Source organism: Lacerta agilis, chromosome 4, assembly GCF_009819535.1.
Source record: "Lacerta agilis isolate rLacAgi1 chromosome 4, rLacAgi1.pri, whole genome shotgun sequence".
Lineage (NCBI taxonomy): Eukaryota > Metazoa > Chordata > Lepidosauria > Squamata > Lacertidae > Lacerta > Lacerta agilis.
The window spans coordinates 35,861,825-35,885,012 of NC_046315.1; the positions used below are offsets into that span (position 1 = coordinate 35,861,825).

General features: G+C 42.5%; 1 protein-coding gene across 11 annotated transcripts in view; it reads left to right on the forward strand.

Moving 5' to 3' along the window:
• The window catches only part of PHLDB2 (pleckstrin homology like domain family B member 2), a 72,002-nt gene that overhangs the window by 18,499 nt on the left and 30,315 nt on the right, over nt 1–23,188 (forward strand). For 10 of the 11 annotated variants that reach the window (XM_033146706.1, XM_033146708.1, XM_033146709.1 and 7 more), the window contains exons 3-6: nt 3,911–5,247; nt 14,825–15,208; nt 18,127–18,270; nt 19,412–19,549. In XM_033146706.1, coding sequence (XP_033002597.1) covers nt 3,911–5,247; nt 14,825–15,208; nt 18,127–18,270; nt 19,412–19,549 — 2,003 coding nt within the window. Of the gene's footprint in view, nt 1–3,910; nt 5,248–13,243; nt 13,504–14,824; nt 15,209–18,126; nt 18,271–19,411; nt 19,550–23,188 lie in introns of those variants that run through there. The other variant, XM_033146716.1, reaches the window with a different exon arrangement.

The window sequence follows — 23,188 nt, forward strand, 5'->3', positions numbered from 1 at the left end:
GAACCAGATCTCTGTCCCACAAACCTGCTTTGGCTACCTTAGTTCAGCTCTGGAACAAATGATGTGCTTTTCTGAGCATATATTTCACCATCTACCACATTTGAGGTTAAGGGGAAGAGTTTTCCATTTCAGGGCAATTTTCCAGATCTTTATGGGTTTGCTGGCATGTTTGACAAAGTTAAGTCTGCGGTTGGTCAAGAAGGGAAGCAGTAGGAACTTTCTTAGGCAATGGGCATCTGGTTGTGGATTGCTGGGATATTAAACATCCAGAAGGGGAACATATCCTGCTCCAGTCCTTAGGTGGCTGGTATGTGAAGCTGCACATAATAACTCTAGCAGTTGAATCAAATTGTTCTTGTGTGTGTTGGGTGGAGTAATGGAAGATACTTGCCAATGAATAATTTTTTCCATGTGCTTTGACTCCCTGTCACAGATGGATAGTCTTTTGCCTCACCACTGATAAATTATACAGTGTTGCGTGTAGAGGTCCTCAAGTCCACCCCCAAGTAACTCACACCATACACAGAAATTTTGTTAAGGTTAAATGGCATAAAAATTTGGCCACAACCGTTTTATTAAATTACACCATGTGAGTGGTTGCTTAGGCATTGGTTTGACTATGTCCCATCTAGGGGACAGGCTGACTTCCAACCGCTTGGTGGAAGACAGCAAGAGGGAAAACACTTTGGGGAGAGTATTTGGGGGACGGGGCGACCAAGACCCTCCCTCTCCCTTAATGCTCCCAGGGGCCCTTGCGTGGCCCAAACCCATGACCTGGGATGACAAGCATGGAGAGCCCCTGGATTCCTTTAACGGAATTCCCTGCGCAGCAGCAGCAATGGAGGGGCAGGCACGGCCAACCACTTCCCCTCCCGCGATTCAATTAAATAACCAATGCCTAACCGCCAACCTTACAGTTGTGACTAATTGCTACGTAGTAGGCGAAAGCCCAATGGCCAAAACCAATCTGCCAATTGGGAAAATTCCTACTAGGCCCCTGTCAAAGCAGACGACCCCATGACAGGCAATAGCAAGGTCAAAGCGCACGCCTATACCAAGGGGGGGGGGATGGGAGATCCGATGCACGCAGCAAAGAGGGGCAGTTACTAAGAACGCCCAGTATATATACCCCTGACCTGTCCATCAACATTTTGCAACATACTAATCTCCCCAACAACTGCCTCGGCCCCTATCAATACTCTAGCTAACAGATTAGATCCCTCCCCACAACTTTAGCAGGGTGTCTTGCTAGGCCCCAACCGCAACACGTGCTCTCTATGAGGGAGAACACGCTTTGTCAACAACCTTCGGGGGGAAATGCTGTGTGTTTTGTTAACTTGCAAACCTGGGTCCTTCCATCTAAGATTGCAGGCCATGCTTAGGCAAAACACACAGGTTCCTTCATAGGTGGAATACAGAAATAAAGAGAAACAAAGCAGTTTTATACAAATCGAACTGGAGATTAGTTTTAGGTGGTTTATTAGGTTAAAAAAAGTAATAAATTTCAGTTCCGTTTATACAGAAACTTCATATACCAAGGAACATGTCTGCTTTTGCTATTGATGGAGACCAAGACCTGCAGAATTGGATTTTTAAAAATACATATTTTCAAAATATATAAAATTGTATAAATATGCTTCTTTGTCCCTGCAATCCTTTGATGCATCTGAAATGTGCATAGCACCTAATCTAAGCCTGCCGCCTCCTCACACAGCACATTTAAAACCAAGATGTGTCCCTTAAAATCTGCTCTGGGTTTTTCCACACACACCCCAAAGCAGATTTGGGTGTGGTGCAATGGGGGAAGAGAGGGAGGGGAATTCAATCCCTGTGTGGATTTAGTTTGAAAGAGACCTATATTTTAAAACTAATCTCATGGCTTCCATCAGGATTCTAGACATGAGACTCCTGCCCAGGTACGGTAAGTGTACTTAGGATCTTAGTCTTCGCCTAATGTGTCTCCTAGAATTGTCTGGGATTCTAACCCTTCTCAGGTGTAACAAATTCTGTGTTTTTCGAGAACTAGCTGTGCCATCCCTGATAAAGGCAGGATTGCACTACATAGTTCCTGTTGTACCATTTATCAGAAATGACATCCCATTAAGTATGAGAAACTTTGAGACTTCGGGTTGGATTGTGTTTCTTGGCAGGTGCAAAATAAAATACTCCTCCATGATAGTATTTTGATTGGAACTGTATTCATATTCTGAAACATGAGTTTTTGTTCAGTTTACCAGCTTACTAAAACTGCCAGCTAAATCAAGAGAGCTTTGGAAAAGGAACAGCATAGATTGTGAATCATGCTACTGTGACCCTTGCCAGTAATCCTATATAATTCCACTATCTTGGCAAGATGGGAGACCTCATTAGGGGATGGTATAAAGTGATTAGAGTGTTGGACTAGAACCTAGAAGACAAGGGTTCAAATCCCACCTTGGCCAGGAAGCTTGCTGGACCAGTCACTTTTTCTCAATCTGACCTACTTTTTTGTGGGGGGGGGGGGTTGTGAGGATAAAATGGAAACCGGGAGAACCCATGTACACTCCCTTTTGCTTTTTGGAGGAAAGGTGGGATATGAATGTAATAAATTTAATAATGTGGTCTGATCACCAAAGAAACTCTGGGTAATCTGGAAGATTTAGACAGGCCAATGGTACCTGAGACCCAGCAAAGCCTAATGAAACATACCACCCATTATAGAAGACAGTCAGGTATTTAACCATCCAGCCCTTTTACCCTTTTAGACAGACAGCTAAAACAGGTTATTGTGTCCCTGGTGGGTCATTGTACATTGCTGATTTGGTAGAAACACATGCTGGGCAGGTCTGGTGTAGTTATTGCTTCCACCACATTGAGATAACCCTCTTGCATGTCAATATCCCGACCCCTCCCGTGGTGAAATAAAGACACAGGACTCAACAAGTAAGGTTAATGGGCATGAAAAGGCCACAACTTTATTGGTTACGGATGTTGAGTGGTATTGGCTTAGGCATTGGAACTAACCGACTATATCTGACTCCAGTACGTCGTGCTGGCAGTCTGGGAAGGGTTAACCACCAATGGGAGAGCCCTGCTGCTGCACATCAGCTAGGGACTCACCCTGTGGTCACCGATATGGGGCGTGCCTTTGGCCCTCACCTACCACAGCTTTGGACAGGGACACGCCCCCCGGACTCATTTAACGAAGTACCCTTCAGCATTTGGGGGAGGTGATGGCCCAACCCTCCCCCCCACCTTCAGCCTTCCCGAGATAATCCAATGCCTAACCGCCAAGACCAAAGTTGTGACGAATTGCTACGAGGTAGGCAAAAACCACTAGGCCATAGCCAATTTGCCAAGTGGGAAAATTCCTACCAGGCCCCTCAACAGCGACCAACCGTGGTCCATAGCAAGGTCAGGAAGAAACCCTGCCTAAAGGGAGGGTGGGCAGGAAAAATGTGTCAGCTGGCAGCAGGAAGCAAGAGGCTGAGCCCTGGCTGCGCGCTTGTTTAAATGCAACCAGCCACGCCTGTGGGCCGCACCGGTTGGTCAGCCAGCCAGGCACCGCACCCAGGGCTCAGCCAATGGTGTCAGGGGATGAAACTATCCCCTGTGCACGTGAAGGGCTCGTGATGCCTGCAACCCCCCCTCCTTTCTATGGGCGGAAGGGGCTTTCTCCACCTTGATTTTTCTTACAAGATGGTTATTTGAAACCTCCCCGAATTTTTATTAAGTGCTTTGAAACATATTCTCTGAAAGTAACAATCATTATTGGATTATATGACCATATTTACTAGAAAGGCATTATGGATTTCATGTGATATGAGTTTCTGCACATGAATTGTAATCTGATTGCAGGTTTAATGCCAAATAATTCACTTGCTGAAACTTTTTTTCTTTTCCTTCTCTTTCTCCCTCTGCCTTCCTCTAGATGCCAGTAAAATGATGGAAGGGTACGGTCACGTGCAAAACCAGATGGAATTACAAAATCCCAATTTAGGGAAGGAGGGAGTGATGAATTCACTTGAAAATGATCTCCAGGATATAATGGACAGACTTAACCAGAAAAAGAATTCACAGAGTCTGAAGTTCAAGGCAAACGGTGATTGTGCTGGTTCTTACTTAACACTCTCACAGCCGCTGCCACCCAAATCCAGCCCTGCATCTAGTGTTAAGAGTATGTCGTCTGCTTCCAAACTCCAAGGAAGCAAGCCATTGGCTTGTGAGAGCTCTTACCTTTCAGAAAAGAACATCTCTGGGAAGCATCTGGGCTCCATTTCAGGCACGTCTCCATCCTTAAGTGGGTACAGCCTAGGGAAGAGAGACTTTGATATTTACGTTCCCAGAGAAAATGAGAAACAGTTCGGACATCTGGATAAGTTTCCCTACTCAAAGTATAGCCAGAAGAATAAATCTTACGATAACGTCTACTTCCCAGGAGTGCTGGATGGGCGGAAAAACTCTGCGTCTCTTCTTGCCATGTGGAATGGAAGCTCAGGGAGTGAGATAATCCTTTCACCACACGGATGCTCGGGAGCTGCTAGTATGCCCTCCAGCCCAAAACAAGGCAGGAGGATGAATATTCAAGATATCCTTTCACTTCAGACCAGACCAGCTAAACAGAAGGACCCAACCGTGGACATGTTGGGGTCTAGAACCAGGAAGTATTCTGGAGGCTCCCTGAGCCATATGGGAGTTTACAGCCGTTCTTTACCCAGGCTTTACAAATCATCAGAAAGCCAGCTGGTGCCGCTAAGTTTACCCCCAAGGAGCTCCCTTGGGAACACCAAAAGAAAAAAGATTGTGGAAAAAGATCTTCTACCTCAGAGTATACTGGATGCTGACAATTACCTTAACTTTTCTTCCTACACCTCAGGGGTTTCCCCGCATACGAACTATGCATCTGAAACCAATTCCTATGTGAATTCAACTCTCAGTGTTCCTGCCAGCCCCCGCATAGCTCGGAAAATGATCCTGGCTGCTTCTTCCCCATACATGCCTGACGACTTTGACAGAGTTGGACTCTCAGGGATGAGCCCAAGCAATTCTTTCGCTTCCGTGGATCCCGAGAGAGCGTTCCCTATCAGAAGGAAAGTTTCCAGCAGTTCCATGGAGTTCGAGGAAACGGAGCTGGAAAGCCTCAGGCAGACCCCTTCCATCCGGGAGCGAAAGAATAGCATTAGTTCTGTTTCCGGAAGGGATGACCTCATGGACTACCACCGGAGGCAGAGGGAAGAAAGGCTGAAAGAGCAGGAGATGGAGCGACTGGTAATGATACTTTCTGGTTAATTTTTAACAAGGCATTCTGCTTCAAAGCCTAACTTTGCCCAAGTTAAAATTATTAAGTGTAAGTGTGTGTGTGTGCGTGTGCGTGTGTGTGCGCGCGCACGCTCACACACTGTTGTGTTTTCAGATTTGGGTGTTTGACCTTGTACATGGCTGAAACTGTGTTTACTCTGTCAACCTCTGAAGTCAATTGGCCATGTAGTGTCCTGCCTTGAAATCTGGGCGGTCTAATGAAATCATATGTATGATGTAGGAAATTGATAGGGATTGCAGCCATTCATCCTGCGTGTTCTGCCAAAATGACCATATACTTAAAAGCCACAAATTATAGGCTGCAAGGATACAGCACTTAAAGAAAAAAAGTTGATGTCATTGTTTTGTGGTGGTTGGGTAAGTAACTCATGTCTCCAGCCTAAGCTGTTTGGAGGCATTCTTGTATGCATTTTGTTGAAGGGAGCAAACTGGGACAGCATGCAGACCAGAGTATGTTCTGACGGCATGTGATGGCACCACCTTGCGGGTGGCACCGTGGTCTAAACCACTGAGCCTCTTGGGCTTGCCGATCAGAAGGTTGATGGTTCGAATCCCCACAATGTGCTCTGACCCAGCTCCTGCCAAAACACACCGGTGCAAGTAAATAAATAAATAGGTACCACTGTGGCAGGAAGGTAAACTGCATTTCCTTGCGCTCTAGCTTATGTCATGGTGTTCTGTTGCGCCAGAAGCGGCTTAGTCATGCTGGCCCACATGACCAGGAAAGTTGCCTGTGGACAAACGCCGGCTCCCTCAGCCTGAAACGAGATGAGCGCCGCTACGCCATAGTCGCCTTTGACTGGACTTAGCCATCTAGGGGTCTTTTACCTTTTACCTGCTGAAGCTAAACAGGTCTGGATGGGTGGCTACCTAGGAACCAAATGTACACTGCCTCAGGTTCCATATCAGAAGAAAGGCTGAATGTAAATGCAAGAAAATAAATAAATAGATTGTTCAGTCGGAGCATATTTCCATTTGGCGGGGTATCATAGCTTGTGCCAGACAGCTTTAAAAAATGGTGAGTTAGCACAGGATTAACATTTCGGGGAGAGTTCACACATCACAGTTCATCACTGCATGACTTGCAGGTGGTGACTTGAAAGTGTGAATGAGCCATTCCATAGAAAACAGAGTACCTCAAATAACAGCGGAATTCATACATGCAAGTCCTCAAGCCCATGCACCCATAAGTGATAAGAAATCTAACAATGTGTGTGCATTCTGCACTGGCTCTAAGACTCTTGCCATTGGTTTGCAACATTCAGCAAGTATTCTGGTGGTTCCTGTTCCTAGTGCGTTATGCTTGAAGGATAGAATGTGCAGAGAAACATGTTTCAGAGACATAGTGGGACATTAGAGAGTCATACCAGGTGCCCTGTGGTCCCACATGATAGAGGATACTTCAGTGCTGATGTGGGTATACAGAGCTAAAAAGGGAAATCTCTTAATGGGAGATTTGGAGGAATCAGTAATTATACCCTTGTGAAAGCTCGAGGAATAGTACTCATCATAAAGATGACAAAATATTTGTTTCTGATTTTGTTTGGCTGTTGTTTCCCTTACAGCAGCACTTTCTTCTCCCTTTTAACAGCTTTCATCCTGTAATAGGATGTAGGCCTGCCGGTTTGTAACACATGAAAGAGCCTCGGTGTTTACATATGAAGGAATTTCCTCCCACTTAATTTAATTTTCCATTTTTAGCATTCTAGAAGGGTAATTGTCTTTCAAGTTGGCCGCTCAGAGGGCTGGGATTGGGGACTTTGTGTTCAAAACGTTGAAGGGGAAGGGCGTTAAGAACCAACAATAACAGCTCTGGAAGGAAGCGTGTATTTGTCAGGCAGACCCCTTCCATCCTGGGCTTAATGCTTTTTTTTCTTCCAAAAGGTCAGCTGTTCTGCAGCTGTAATTGTACTATCTTTCAAAGGAGCCTCTTGGTGTTGTGCTTAGTTACAGGGCAAGCTGTGATGCCAGACTCGCTCTGCGTTTCTGCCCTGTGTGTGGAGAATCAAGCAAAGAACAACCTAGATCCATTTCCAGTGGATAAATAAGAAACTAGTTTTAGCATCTTCTTCTCCTTACTTTTTTTTTTTAAAAAAAGTGTTCAGCATTAATTATTCTCAGAGCACAATAATTTGTTCTGTTTTCTTGGAAAATCATTTCAAACACACAAGTAGGGATGTTACATTTCCAGGAATCTTGTAACCATGCCATGGAGGATTCCCTGCCTCTTCATGGAAAACAATGAAATAATATGCAATATTAGTGTCTCATTTTGAAGCTATAATCTTAGGTCCAACTTATGTGGGAGTAAGCCCCATTGAAGCAATTCCGAGTTGGCATGTACAGTATAGGATTTCTCTGCAAGAACATAAAATGTCCAATGTGTGGATACAATTCAGGGCTGCTTATTTGATAGTGACAGTGTGGGGTTGGTAGCTTTTTGGGGGGGGGGGTACAGCACCAGAGGAGGAATTGTTTGATTCTTTCTCCTGCACTATATTCCTGATCTAGCTTGCCCCCAATGCAGTGCTAGGTCCCTGTGAGTTCCACTTCCAATGTGGAAGATAAATGACTAGCAAGCAGGGAGAATTCCAGCTTTCGGAATTGTGCATAGATCCTTTGTTTACCAAGCAGACATAAAACATAGATTTAACTCATAAAAGCCGAAGTTCCTTCCGTTTCCATAGCATGACTAGTTCCTTGTTGGCACATCAATTCAGGAACAGTAGTCAAAATCAGAACATGATGCTCGATCATGATATTGACCCCTTTAACAAATCAGCATATTTTTAGTAACATTGTTCTTCTGTGTGTCTGACAAGAGGCAGTGCTGAATCTTCTGGGATCTTTCAGCGACACGTGGCCAAATGTTTTGGCCTAGTTGGTTAGCCTTTGCTTCTCTGTGTTCAAGCATTGGACTGTGGGATAGCTCAGCTGGTAAAGCAAGAGACTCTGAAAATCAGGGTCACGGGTTCGAACCCCACGTCAGGCAAAAAGATTCCTGCATTGCAGGGGAGTTGGACTAGATGACCCTCATGGTGCCTTTCAACTCTATAATTGTCTGATTCTATTATTCTGTCTTGCTTTCATGGCTCAGGCTGCTGACATGTTGAAGTTAGGGAATAGACTGCTGAAGAGAAATGGACAGCTCTGCCTCTGGTGTCCAAGCTGAGTAAAACCAGTCTGCAATTTAAGGAAGTGCACAGTTTTGCCTCTAGATGGTGCTACTTAATTAAAAATTCTCTAATAGATACACAAAAGCACACATAGGGTTGGTTTCAGTTGTTGAAATCAGCAAAAAATGTTATTTATGTATGCCACTACTGCGGCCCTTGTTTTGTTAGCCCCCAAATGGAAAATGAACAAGGCCCCAACCAAAGAAGAATGGCAACTTAAGTTGATAGAATATGCGCGGCTTGCAGACTTAACACATACAATAAGAGAACAAGAAGAACGTACGTTTAGAGAAGTTTGGAAAATGTTTATTGAATATATGGGGGGAAATTGGGTACAGTCATACCTCATGTTACTATCGCTGCGGGTTACGTCTTTAAGTACCGGAATGGGTTACGTCCAGGTTTCGGCGCTTTGTGCATGTGCAGAAGCACAGAAGTACCGAATTACATCACGCGTGTGCGCAGACGTGGCGCTGTGGGATATGAACACTGTGGGTTGCGGATGTGCCTCCGTCACAGATTACATCCGCAACCCGAGCGTCCACTGTATACTTGAAAATGTTGGCAGCGTTAAGATAAATTCAACAGTGTAAATAAGTTTTGATGGATGTAATACAGTCAGACCTCAGTTTGGCTTCCGAAATGTTTGACAAGCGAGGCACAGGCTTCCGATTGGTTGCAAGAGCCTTCTGCACTCAAGTGGAAGCTGTGTCAGACGTTCAACTTCCATAAAATGGTTGAAAACCAGAACATTTACTTCCAGGTTTTTGGCGTTCAGATGCCAAAACGTTCCAAAACGGAAGCATTCGGGAGCCAAGGTTTGACTGTAATGGAATACTGAATGGTTTAGTTTGTGCAGGGATTTATGGTATTAATGAACCATGGGGAGAGAAGAAGGGAAGTCATTGATATTTTAAGGATGCTTAAATGAGTATTGTAAAACACAAAATTTAATTAAAATGTCTATATATTTTTTTAAAAAGCAAATAAAAAGGGCATATCTTCATTCCACTCCAAGTGATCAGAATATGAAGTTCTCTGTCTGATGTCTAGAGAGCAATCTGGATCCTGGAGATCTGGAGAGGAAATCCACTGCAGCACTAAGATGAGGACATAGATCTTCTCTAAAGAGTAGCCAGAAGGACCTCAGTGCTCAGTACCACAGCACTGAGAGGAGAGATAAAGCCCTCTGCCTGGAGGATGTGTGGACATGTTCATTTCATGTTGCATGTAGCTTTCTGTGCAGAGTAAAAGGCACGCTCCCCAAGCATTGGAGTGGGAAGGGTTGGAAATGCTGATTATGTGTATATGCATCTGCATGTGTGAATGAAGGGGTGTTGTGTTCCTGCATGTTTGGTGAGTGTGCTGTGTGTGTACATGTGCTGTGTTCATGTGGCCCACAGAGAGGCATGTGGCCGTCAGTATGACCTTAGGGCTGAAAAAGATTCACCGCCCTATCACAGAATCATAGAGTTGGAAGATATAGAGTTAATATTAATTTATTCATTTTATATAAGGAGTATGTTCTGATCCGTGCTACAACTTGATTAGACCCCTGAAGCAAAGCAAAGAGAATAGTAATGTTTGCTCATCTCCTTGCACCACAAAGATCTCAGGGCTACTTGCAACAATATAAAAAAAGAGAAAAATATAGGACACACACCACGATGTAAGTGGTCACACACAAACAGGTAAAAGGCCTCATTCCCCAAGAACATCAGAAGGATCACTGTTAAAGCAACCACCACCAAGCAGCCAGAGAAAAAAATTAAATCCAATCCCTGGGAGTAGATAAAAGTCTTGGCTGCTGGTGAGACTGTTTCTTCATGCAAAGTGGGGTTCTTATTTTGCTCTTTTCTAGTGTAGTTTATCACTTTTCCTGCTTGCAAAAGGTCCAGTAAGAAAAGTGACAGAAAATTGCAACGGAAAGTGGAGGTTAACAGCTGTTGTTTCCCAGTGCCTCCCAGATACCTTTGCACTGGGATGAATGATCAGTAACTTTTGTATGAACGCGTTAGCATGAATGCTCAGTTGAAAAGCTGGTTAGGAAGCTCCCTAGTCCTAAAAAAGGAAGCAATGCTGCCACCTGGTGGTTTTTTTCTGGGGAGAGCACTTCATAGTCAGGGACCTACAATTGAAAAGGTTCTCTTGTTGCCACCTTACTGCCAGAGAGGGTACTCCGAAGAGGATGCTGATGACCTAAGGGTCATGTGGGAAGAGAGTTTCCTTAGGGGGCTGAGCCACTGAAGTCTTCATAGGTCAAAGCCAGTGCTTCTCAAGGAGACATTGATAACATTACTCTTCTTATTATTGTGCTACTCAGGATGGTCTCAGGGGCCATTGTTTGTGCTGCTAGTGTGAATAATAATAATAATAATAATAATTATTATTATTATTTATAAATTAAAATCTTATTGCCATTTCACATAGCAGATGTGGAATTTGCTACCTTTTGGGGTGATAGTGGTGGAATATAGTAGGCAAAACAATGACACATTACCTAAACGGCCTGGGCCCAGTATAGGAGGAGCGTCTCCACCCACATCGCTCAGCCTGGACACTGAGGTCCAGCTCAGAGGGCCTTCTGGCAGTTCCCTCACTGCGAGAAGTGAGGTTACAGGGAACCAGAAAGAGGGCCTTCTCAGTAGTGGCGCCTGCCCTGTGGAACGCCCTCCCATCAGATGTCAAGGAAATAACTTTAGGAATCTAACTTTTAGAAGACATCTGAAGGCAGCCTTGTTTGGGGGAAGTTTTTAATGTGTGATGTTTTATTGTTTTTATTATTCATATTCTGTTGGGAGCCAGCCAGAGTGGCTGGGGAAACCCGACAGTTGGGTGGGGTATTATTATTATTATTATTATTATTATTATTATTATTATTATTATTACTCTTAAATTAAATCCATATATTGAAATGCTGAATTATGAATGTGCCAAAAGCCTGGTTGATCTTTCTATCCCCATATTTCATATTGCGGGTTGAGGTTGAGAAGTAGTGACACCTTAAGGGCAGCAAGTGAGTTCATGCCCGAGGTGAGATTTGACACAAAGATTCCCAGTTCACATATCATTACACTTGCTCCATCTCTTACCTGTAGACTAGAAAACTCAGGAGGTAGGGAAGCTCCAATTTACATTTGCAATAACATATTGAATCTATGTAACACCATAGAATGTAAGAGAGCAGCAGTACAAATGGAACAGATGGAACTTGTAAGGGCTGGAAATATGCAAGTTTGCTTTGCACTCTGTTCCACCTTGTTGTTGTTTAGTCGTTCAGTCGTGTCCGACTCTTCGTGACCCCATGTACCAGAGCACGCCAGGCACGCCTATCCTTCACTGCCTCCCACAGTTTGGCCAAACTCATGTTAGTAGCTTTGAGAACACTGCCCATCCATCTCACCCTCTGTCGTCCCCTTCTCCTTGTGCCCTCCATCTTTCCCAACATCAGGGTCTTTTCCAGGGAGTCTTCTCTTCTCATGAGGTGGCCAAAGTACTGGAGCATCAACTTCAGGATCTGTCCTTCCAGTGAGCACTCAGGGCTGATTTCTTTAAATTCACCTTAGCAGAACCATAGATTTCACCACAAATGTCTTTTTTGGGGGGGGAAGGTGGTTGTGACCCTATTGTTGAACTATGAGGCAGAGGAGTTGCTAGAACCAAGGGCACAGAACACTGGACTAACAGTGCCAAACCATAGGACCGGAACCCCTTTCCTCAACTGAAGGTAGCTCAATCGCAGAAAATACAGTGTGCATAAAGTTTCACAGTCTAATGGGAAGTACTTGGACCCTACTGAGACACTTTAACATCTTGGGTGGTATTCAACTGCATTTTACTCAGCTTAGATCTGTTTAAATTAATGAACCTCGTTTAGTCATATTAATTCATTTTAATGGACCTACACTGAGTTATGCTTAGTTGAATACCACCCTCTCTAATAATCTCATTGTGTTTTTTTCCTGCTCTACCTAATTTCATGGTGGGTTGTGCCCTTTGATTCCCCGTAGAATAGGCAGTTGTCTATAACGCAATGAGTGTCATATTTTGTGAAATATGCTGTGGTAATAAAAAGAAACTTGTGACTACGTGTGCGCTGTTAATTCCTGTGCATCTCCCAGTTGCCTCTCTGTTTTCCCGAGTTGCAAAAAGAAATTAAATTTATGGCATGAACAGAATGCAGGTGCAATGAAACCACGACTAGCTGGCAGCCAATAGAATGATGTGAACAGACAGCACAGAATAGCAGCCGACAGAACTTCCTGTGCATAAGCTCTCTCATACCACGTTGTGCAAGTCAAAATAGAAATGAAGCAACATAGTCTCCTATTACGTCTGTAGCGAAAGGAAGCTATGTTTGTTATTTAGGCATAGAGGCGTTCTTTCTTGCAAATATAGGCATTTAGGGGTTTGCGATCTCTCACTGAACCTGCCTGTTTTCAGCTTTTCCAGATTTAAAATCCACATCTTGAGTTGTGTGTTTGAAGTATCAGCAGTTGCATTCAGAAGCTTTCCTCTGCATTCTCAGTGGTTGGGAATCAGTTCTTAAAACGGTGATATCCTCGAGATTTTTCTCTGCATTTTTAGATATATATAAAAAACACACGTTTACCCTAAAGTTTGGTGTTGTCAGTTCTGGGTTGAGAGCAAAACTCACCCCGTTGCATTTGAGAAAAGCTAAGGTGAACGGCAGCCACACAGACTTCCACTTGATATGCCCTGTCTTCCAAAGAGTGGGTGAGGAGAGACGCCAGAACAGACACATCCTGTCGCTCTGTGTGGGGGTGGAGTTTTGTTTGTCCCAACCGTTGCCGTGAAGGTGTAGCAAAAGTGCCAGCACAGTAGCCTGTTGCAGCATCAAGGGATGGATAAATGTTCCTGGCCAGCAGTTAGACGGTGCTTTCAGAAATGGGTTGGCTACTCAAAGAATACGGGTTTAAGAGGAAGAGAGAAAATACGGGATAAGCAAATGAAGAGGGAGCTGGAGGCTTGTGGAGAAAATGCATGGAGGGAGCAAAGGAGTTTTGAGGTGCAAGGATTTTGTTGTCATTTTGTCTTTTCAGTTTATTGTCTTGAGAGAGGAGAAGAGGGGAAGTCAGGTTACAAGATCATTCAAGAATGCATTTGACTAGCTACTGATATTTTCTCCATGATTAGAAGGTAGAATTCAGAAGCAAGTACAGAATTTTCTCATAATCTTATCTTTTTCGGGATAGCATCGGGCTCTTTTTTCATATACTTGCATGTTTTTCATGGATATGCAGAAAATCTTGATTTCACAAACGCCACTTGCCTTTCCCCCAAGATTTATAAAAGGGGGAAGGAATGAGTCCTTTCTATAACATTGTTAAGCATTTTTGTTTATTTTTAAAACTATCTGTATATCACCCACTTGCAAAACATCCAGGAGGTGCAGACACGCTTATCCTGGAATAAATTCCATGAGGCTCGTTCCTATATAGACATGCATCAGATTGTGCTGTAACATTGCAATCCTGTGCACATTTACTTAGGAGTAAGCTCCCTTGGACTCAGCAGGCCTTACAATCATAGGCTTGGACTGGATCTTATTTTTTGTGTCTATTCTTATGTTCAATTTGCAGACAGATTGAAGTTGAGTACTCAGGTAAGGTTAAGGTTAAAGGAGCACTTCTTAACACTGTGAAAACTAGGTAGCTGGCAGCTGAGGCTCTAGTTGCCCTAGTGGTCATGTACAGTGTTTTTGAATGCAAGGTTAAGGCTACTGTAACATGTTTAACTTGCATCCTGAAGAACCATCTTTAAAACTGACTTTATACTGTACCTGAAGGCATGTAAAGCTATGTGTTGGTGACAGCTTTCTCAAGCCTATGGTGGTGTAATTCTGCCAAACCGTCAGCCTTGCAGTTACATGAACTGCACAAGCACAGAGTACTCATATGTTGAAATGTAAGCATGAAGTGTGGTTTGCAGAATTTCTCAAGAGGAGATTCAGCAATCACTGATGTTGATGTAGTCTTAATTCTTCATAGTCTGTTTAGATCCTAACGTTTGCATTACCACGAATGTTCATTTAGAAGCCCTTCTGAAGTCCATTATTTTCTGTGAGTGTTCATAATTTACTAAAAGTTTATGCCTTGCATGACTTTTGCATGTTGCTTGCTTAAATTTATAAAGTATGCATGCATTGCTTGCTAATTAGAAGAATGTTAGATTGAAATCCATGATGCCTACATTCCAGGATATAGGATTCAGGATCAATGTGCCAGTTTTTAAATACCCTTTTTCATTCAGTTTGATGGTAATATTAATTTCTGCATGTATCCTAGCCCTCGCCTTTAATGGTTTTCATTGCTTCTTTCAAATATTAGGAGCGTCAGCGGCTGGAGACCATTCTTAACCTGTGTGCAGAATATTCCAAGCCAGACAGTGATCCTGCCACTGTCACAACTGTAGCCGATGTTCAGAAAATCAATAAAGAACTAGAAAAGCTTCAGGTATCTGAGGAAGATTCTGTCTTTGAAGATTCTCAGATGACTCCCGAAACGAGATTCAGAAATCACTTGCAGATGCCAACTGGAGATTCTGACTTTTCTGAGTTCAGTGATCTAGGTCAAAATGCTATGGGATTCTTTACCCCCAGAGGGATGAGAACAAATAAACATTTAGGTGACAACAGGACAACATCACCCTTACCTTCTTCTCCCTTCTTGAAGAGTGCCAATGAATCGTCCTACCTGAGCATCATGTCCAAGGTAATGGCAAATATTTTATAAGACAAACTGGCTGGGGTTCCTGTTCTGTGTTAGAACAGTTACCATGAGAAATAGTTAAAACCCACAAGTTTCAATCGCAAACCTGCATTTATATATATGTTTAGCTTAGAAATGCCAGTTTTGAGGCCACAATCCAGATAAGTGCAAACTAACACCTTGTAACTTCTTTTCTGAACAGCACCAACTTTCTCTTCACAGACAGGTCCCAATGCTGTTTGTTAGTGACTGACTGCCACTGCCAAGGGGAGGGCCTGCTTGATTTTCAGCTGCCATCACTGTTGGACAACCAAAGAAAGAGAGCCCAGTTCATATAGCAGTGCAGGCTACATTCAGGGCTGCCACACAGTGGCGGCATCCAGGAAGTGCACAGTCCCCTCGGCACCAGTCAGTGCAACGGATGGGAAGTGCAGCCATTGCAAAGTCTGCAACCAGATCAATATTCAAAAATAAAAGCTTTTTCTTCTCTCTTTCCTTTTTTCTTTTCAATGCTGACATATGGTCCAAATGAAACAACAAGTAGCTGTCAGTTAGACCTTTCTTAGGCCTCTGGACGTTAATTTTTTCTAGAGAAAGAGAGAAAATAAAAAGGGGGCAATAAGTACTCTTGTCTCTCTCAAAGTGGTCTTTGTTAAACTGTTAGTCCACAAGTGTGGTGTGATGCTATTCGAAAGAGAGGATTCATGATGTCCGGGCGTGCTCAGTTGCCTCCAGCAAACACTGGATGTTGAATGTCAGCTGGTAAAGGAAAACTAGGATGAGAAAAGTGAATTCACATCCTCGAGCCCTTTAGACCTTATAGTATCCTGTACTAGAGAATGGCACGGCTGCCTGGAACTGTCAACACAAGCACTTGCACATCCCACTGAACTATGATTAGCAAACTGCTAATGGTTTTGGGGAGGGACATGGGTGGCGCTGTGGGTTAAACCACAGAGCCTAGGGCTTGCTGATCAGAAGGTCGGCGGTTTGAATCCCTGCGATGGGGTGAGCTCCCGTTGCTCGGTCCCAGCTCCTGCCAACCTAGCAGTTCGAAAGCACGTCAAAGTGCAAGTAGATAAATAGGTACTGCTCCAGTGGGAAGGTAAACGGCATTTCCGTGCGCTGCTCTGGTTCGCCAGAAGCGGCTTTGTCATGCTGCCCACATGACCCGGAAGCTGTATGCTGGCTCCCTTGGCCAGTAACGCATGATGAGCACCGCAACCCCAGAGTCAGACACGACTGGATCTAATAGTCAGGGGTCCCTTTACCTTTACCTTAATGGTTTTGGAAGGGCAGAGGATTTTTAGACACACCAGGCTGCAGTTTTTTAGACACCCCTAAGAGATCAGAATTCACTTTTTAGAAAAATTGAACCCTGAATCTCCAGGTCTTAGTAGAAGTGTTGTGATATCATGGGGTCAGCATACTAATTTTTCAGAATTTAAACTGCTCTGCACAGAAGCCGTTGCTGCTGTGTGTTGTTGGTGAAAAGGGAATCATATAAGAAAAATTGTATTATTGTTGCAGCAGTGACCGACTGGGTTAGGCTGAGGATGAGGGACAGCCCTGTCAGTTTCTCCCTTGTGGTACATTCTTCATATCATAAGGAGAGAGAAATGTATGGAATTGTTCCATGCCACCTTTATACTTCTTTCCTTTCCAAAGCACATAGTGCTGTTCCTGGGGTGATGGGCTATACTGCTCACTATACTGCTATATGAACTGACCCAGACCCTGCAGAAATCATCTGAGTCCCTTTTTCATATGCTTCCTCTGCTTGATTATAATGTGCCCCCCCTTTGTCTTTACAGGATTGTGGTCTTGCACCTCTTCCTTATGATTATACTTTGCCTTCTATAACTGTGGAACCCTGTTGTTAATTCTCCCCTAGGAAGATGAAACCCAAGCTGCAGTGTTAGAAATAGCTGAGCAGGGCTTCTTGAGAAAGGGGGGCTCTCTTGCTAGGATTACTAGTGCTAGTAAGGAGTACAGTTCATTCTTTAAAAAAGTTATATTATGTTAATAGCAAGAGCAGTGATCACTTGAATGCAATTCATTATTTGTTCTAAAATGCCAGAGTTGCAGCCCCAAAACTGTATTGCTTAATAGACGTCTGAGAGATGGACATATGGTTTAGTAATATAAGGCAAAGGATGGAGAACGGGAACTGAGTCCTGGGTGTAGTTCTGATACTGAGAAATACTCTTGTGACCTTATGCAAGTAACTTGCCCTCTGAAGAATAACCAGCCCCCTTTGGAACACAAAAGCCATAGTCAGGACACCAGAGATGCAGTCCTAAGCACAGGCAATATGTGAATAAACCTGAATAGATTGTTGTGCTATCAGTCTCTGCCTGTGCTAGGGTTTAAAGCAGTTTGATGCAGGCAGTGCTTTTTTTCTATAAAAAAATGTTTAGGGGGTACTCTCATTTTGACTCAAGAAAATCACTATTTTATAGTTGAAATCGGGAAAAATAAATACAGTAAATGGACAAAAGTACAAAGATTCACAAACTCTTTAGGGGTATGCGTACCCCTGCATCCCCCCAGAAAAAAAGCATTGGATTCAGAAAATAGTTGCCCAGAAAATAGCCTTGACACTAGTTTTTGTATCTTCCCGTACAGTATTGTCCAATAGGTAAATGGGTAGAAGTTTTGAAACAGCACCTTTGAGGAATATGAGAAAACAGTATTAACAAAGGAGGGGGGGAAATCTGATTTATAAAGTTCAATTATGCTGCTGCTGTTCTTAAAAATCTGCTGGCCTACGTAACGTTTTGTGCCTGGTATTTTTATTTTTAGGTAATACTAAGAGCAGTTGTTGGGGTGGGGGTGGGGGTGGAGCAATGGGAAAACGTACATATTGGGAACTTGTATTTTTTTAAAAAAGTAACAACACTTCCTTGTTGTTCTTTCAGACACCAGAGTGCATAAGTGATGAACAAAGAGCACTGGAGCTTAATCAGATGGAAGAACAGCGTATTATAATACTGAATAACTTAGAAGAACTTGAGCAGAAGGTCAAAGATTTAAATGATCAGATGGATGAATCCTCTAGGGAGGTATAAAAAGTATTTTCTTTGTTTTTATCTGATTAGTTTTGAGCCTCTATCTTGCTGCAAGAAGCTGCAGGTGTACATAAAACACATTCATCAGATTACTGAAACGTTGTTTCATATGAAACAAAGGTGGAGAGCCGCTAGCCCATGGGTCAAACCTGGTCTTCTGGTGGGTCCAAATTGGCCCCCCATTTCCCCCCAAGCCATGCTGACCTGCCTATCAGCTGATGATTGACAGGTGGCTCTGCCCACCTGTCAGAGTTGGCCTATGGCTTAGTGGGGAGATAACTATTTGTTCAGCTGGGCCAAAAGGGTACCCTGCCCGTGGTACAATGGTCATCATGCCACCACATGTATTTTGTGAAGACATGAAGGCACAGCAAGAATGTGCCTTTTAGCTGTACTCACTCACCACACTCCTAAGCACCAGCACATTGGGTGTTAGAATTTATTTTTAGTCCCATGCAAATGACAAACCAATACATCCAAGCAAAGGGTGCTATAGCATCTTGGGGTGGGGGTTGGTGATCTTCATCGGGACAACAGCTTGGATCTTGGTGCCTAATCTATAAACCACACTATGTTCAAGAGGGCTTACCCTCTAGTAAGTGTGTTTAGGATTGCAGAGTCAGGTAAGTAATGGATGCAACAAAATTTGCAAATATGAACTGCAATGTATTGTTTGGGAGTACTGCAGAGGTGTCTGCCATAGCCAAAGCGTAAGGAAATTAACGGCACCATTAAATTATAAATCCCTTCTGAATTCTGCTTTACTTGGGATCTCGCGTCTCCAAAAACAACCTTCAAATGGCTCACTTCCTAGTGAATAACCTTAGTAAAGGGGGAGCAGCTGTTGCAAAAGGGATCAACATAACAACGTGCCACGAGGAAGTGAAAATACTACAAGCAGATAGAAGCAGAAGCACTAGAAAGTTCTTGAAAAATAGCCAACTTTGGATTCCGTTTTCAACAGCATGCTGTTTTTGTACATGTCTTAAACTATCTCAAGAGAAGTTAATGTGGCTTTGCATCGCAGTGCGTTTTAAAATATGCATCATGCATGAATAGGCCTTCAAAAAGTGTGTGTCAGTATTTCTTTGTGAGCTGGATTGAGGCTGAGAATTTTTGTGTGTGTTCTCTGTAGATGGATATGGAATGTGCCCTGTTGGATGGGGAGCAGAAATCTGAAACAGCTGAACTTCTCAAGGAGAAGGAAATACTGGATCATTTAAACAGGAAGATAGCCGAGCTGGAGAGAAATGCCATTGGTGAAAAGACCAAGGTAAATAAAGTTATGGTATCCCTGTTTTAATAATATTTTTGTGCAGAATTGGAATTTCAGTAACTGGCATTTTAAAAAGAAAATAGTGTGTCGTGGTGCATTGTTTTAAGATGAAATAAAAATTATGTGAACTAATTTAGAAGCCACTTGCTGGCTGCTGTCTAGTATTGTGGAAATTAAAATAGAAAGATAACTTCAACTTGGTATGGGTTTTGTTGGGCATTGATGCTATAATTAGTTACTTATTGAAGAAACACACAGTTATGAAGATAACACATAGCATGTTTAATTATGAAGAATGAGAACTAAGGCTGTAATCATTTGCACAGTTTCCTGGGAGTAAGTCAAGTTAAACTCAGTGAGATTTTCTTCTGAGTAGACACAAATAAGGTGTAATGGGGGGGGACCTGCAGTATTATTTTTATTGTGCATGTTCAGCAATTTTAATAATGTCATCTGCAATGGGTTTCCTTCATAGTAGTGAAAATCTTGAGAATTTTATTTACCTCTCATGGCAACATATTTTTAGCTTAAGTACATTAAATTTTGCACGCCTGTAATTTGCTCTCCTAAACATAATGTTTTGATAACCTGCAACAGAATACTGAGGGGACAAAAGGAAACTAAAATCTAAATTGCAAAAGAGCATTGAACATGGAATTACATCAAAACATTTTATGTGTAATGTGGAAGACAATGCACAAGTACGGTAACATTTTAATGAAATGTTATCACATTTCAGAAATTCAGGATTATGTGACAATGAGAATCCACATAATGACTAAATTAGGTCCAAAGTTGTGTGCCAGTAAAAAAAAATACCCCATGGCCATAGCTTTTAGGAATGTGAGAAGTGATGTGTATATGTGTATATAAATGCTTTATCCTTTCAGCAGTCCTCCTACATCGGTTCTCCCATTGGGAACTCTTGTATGGAACTTGCCTCAATGGAGCATGCATTTGGCATCAATTTTAAAAGCTGCTGAATGCAAGCTCTGCTTGCAGAGAAACAATCTGGTGCACATTGCGAGGCTCCTGCTTGTTCATTTGCTGCTGCAGCTTTAGCCATCCCACATCTGTCCTGATGTTCTGTGAGGTTCAGTGTGTATGGCTGTGGAAATACAGTTTCATGGGCCAAATTAGGATGCCTGTAACTAAAATTCACCCAACAGAGAGAAGATTTACACTGCCTTCACAACCATTAGCAGTAATAATAATAATATAATTTTTATACATTATTTATACATTATAATATATATATTATATTATTGTATTATATTATATATTTAGAATGCAGCTTAATGTATGTAGGAGATACACTAGTTAGCATTGCTCTGCGAGTTCTGTTTTTTAACACACTGTTCCTGAAAGAACCATTGGAATAAATGGTTTTTCAGCTTCTAGTTTCTAGTGGTTGACAAATGGTTTGATGATACCGTATTGACGTGAATCTCATGTGCCATCGAATCTAATGCTCACCTAAGTTTTCAAAACCTATAAACCCCAAAAGTATTTGCTGCATCAGCGGTGCTTTTCAAGCTTGCGATTGAATCTAATGTGCCATCAAACCTAATGCACCCCCTAAATTTCACGACCTAATTTGGCCAAAAAAGGTGCGCCTTACATTCAAGTAAATACGGTAGTTGTAAGGAGCAGCTGTAGTTCACACCTGTATCCTTCCCATGTATCATTTTGACTCCTTCAGTATCTTCCTTTAGCCTTAAACCCCATGTGGTATCATTTCCCCACTCGTATTCCGTTTTCTGCTATTGCTGTTCACTTCTGAACAGCTGTTCTGATCTCTTCCACCAGTGAATGGAGATTTGTGAATAGTGAAATGATATCTGTGTACAACTTATGAAAGACAAAACCATTTCATTCATAAAAATATATAGCACAAATGATGGCAGGTCTGTTTTGTGGTGGTGATAGCTTGATGTTTATGGAAAGAGTTAAGACTGGAATTAATTGCTGATCTAGGCACCTGTTTGACAGGAAGTCTTATGTAAAGTCATCTGGCCGTTTAAGGGCACCTGCTTCAGAAGCTTGTGAAATTCTTAAGAGATATCATGAATGAAAACATAATCAGCTTTCCATCTGAGTGCTTAAAATAGACTAAAGGGAGAATTTTCATATTACTTGTAATCTTATTCATCTACTTCAAAGACCATAGACACGATACAACACGCTGCAGAATACTGAACCACTTATGCTTTCACAGTAATTTACTGCAAAGCAAATCCCATTGTTATGCAGCAATTGAAAAGGAAATTGCACATTCACAACCACCTGAGTAGGTTATATTAAGTTAAAATGTTTTGAATAAAATTGAACCGTTCACTTGATTTCTTAATTTGCAGAAACAGACTAAATTAAACTTCAGCAAAAATTAATAAATGCCAGCATTATGAGAGTAGCCTACCACTGAATTTAGGCTGTGTACTATTTGCTAATGTGGAATAAAAGATGAAGGATCAGTGGAGCTTGGATAAATGTTCGTATGACAATTAGTACAAAAGAAGAGCTTTGCTGCATTAAGCCAAAGGTCCATAGAGCCAACACAATGTCTCTGGGATGCTTCTGGGAAGTCCACATCCAAGGCATGAAAGCAACATACATTCCCTGAACATGGAGGTGCCTCACAGCCTTATAGACAGGCATATCCTCTTCTATGACTTTCTCTAAACTAGTAGCCAAAAAAAAAAAAGTTGGAAGTTTCTACACAGAGAGATGTGTCTCTGCATTCTGACAAACAAGATGCAGTAATCTCAGATCAAGAACACATTCCAGCTAGGCCGAAGCACTCTAGGAAGGGTACTGAGCAGTTTTTGTGTTTGTGTTTGAAGGCCAGATGGAGGATCTTGGAGGGCTTCACATGGGGCCTAAGTTAAGCTTATTCTCCTGGTTTGTTATCCTTAATTAAGCTACAGTTTCCCATTTCAAATGCACAGGGAACTCTGGCTTAATGTAAGCCAGTACAGTGGTACCTCTAGTTACGACCTTAATTTATTCCGGAGGTCCTTTCTTAACCTGAAACTGTTCTTAACTAGAAGTGTGCTTTCGCTAATGGGGCACACGATTTCCGTTCTCATCCTGGGGCAAAGTTCTCAACTTGAGGTAACTCTTCCAGGTTAGCGGAGCTTGTCACCTGAACCGTTTGTAACCTGAGGCGTTTGTAACTTGAGGTACCACTGTATCTTGATGCTGAAAGGAGGGGTGAGGGAGGAGCATATGTCTATGGCTTTATAAACCATGGTTTATAAACCAGCTTATAAGCCATGGTTTATAAAGTCTTGGCCAACCATCTGACAATGCCAATGCATAGTAAGCTTATTGTGTGCTTCTGTTATACATTTAATATCAGTTTATAGAATCATATTGCTAATTGGAATGTAACATTGGACCTGAATTTCACGTGATCCAGCCCTAAGGCAGGAGACAGAATGCATTACTTAGCCCAGCCATCTGAGTTATATAGTTGTTGTTTTTTTGCAGTTCAGAACTGACTTTCATATTTCCAGAACTTTCTTAAAATTATATTTAGGCTCTATGCAATTATACAGGTTGTATTTCTTAGACATGTATAAAATGCCCTTTTCCCGTAGTGTGGAATTATATGGAATTATCTTCCCAATGGAA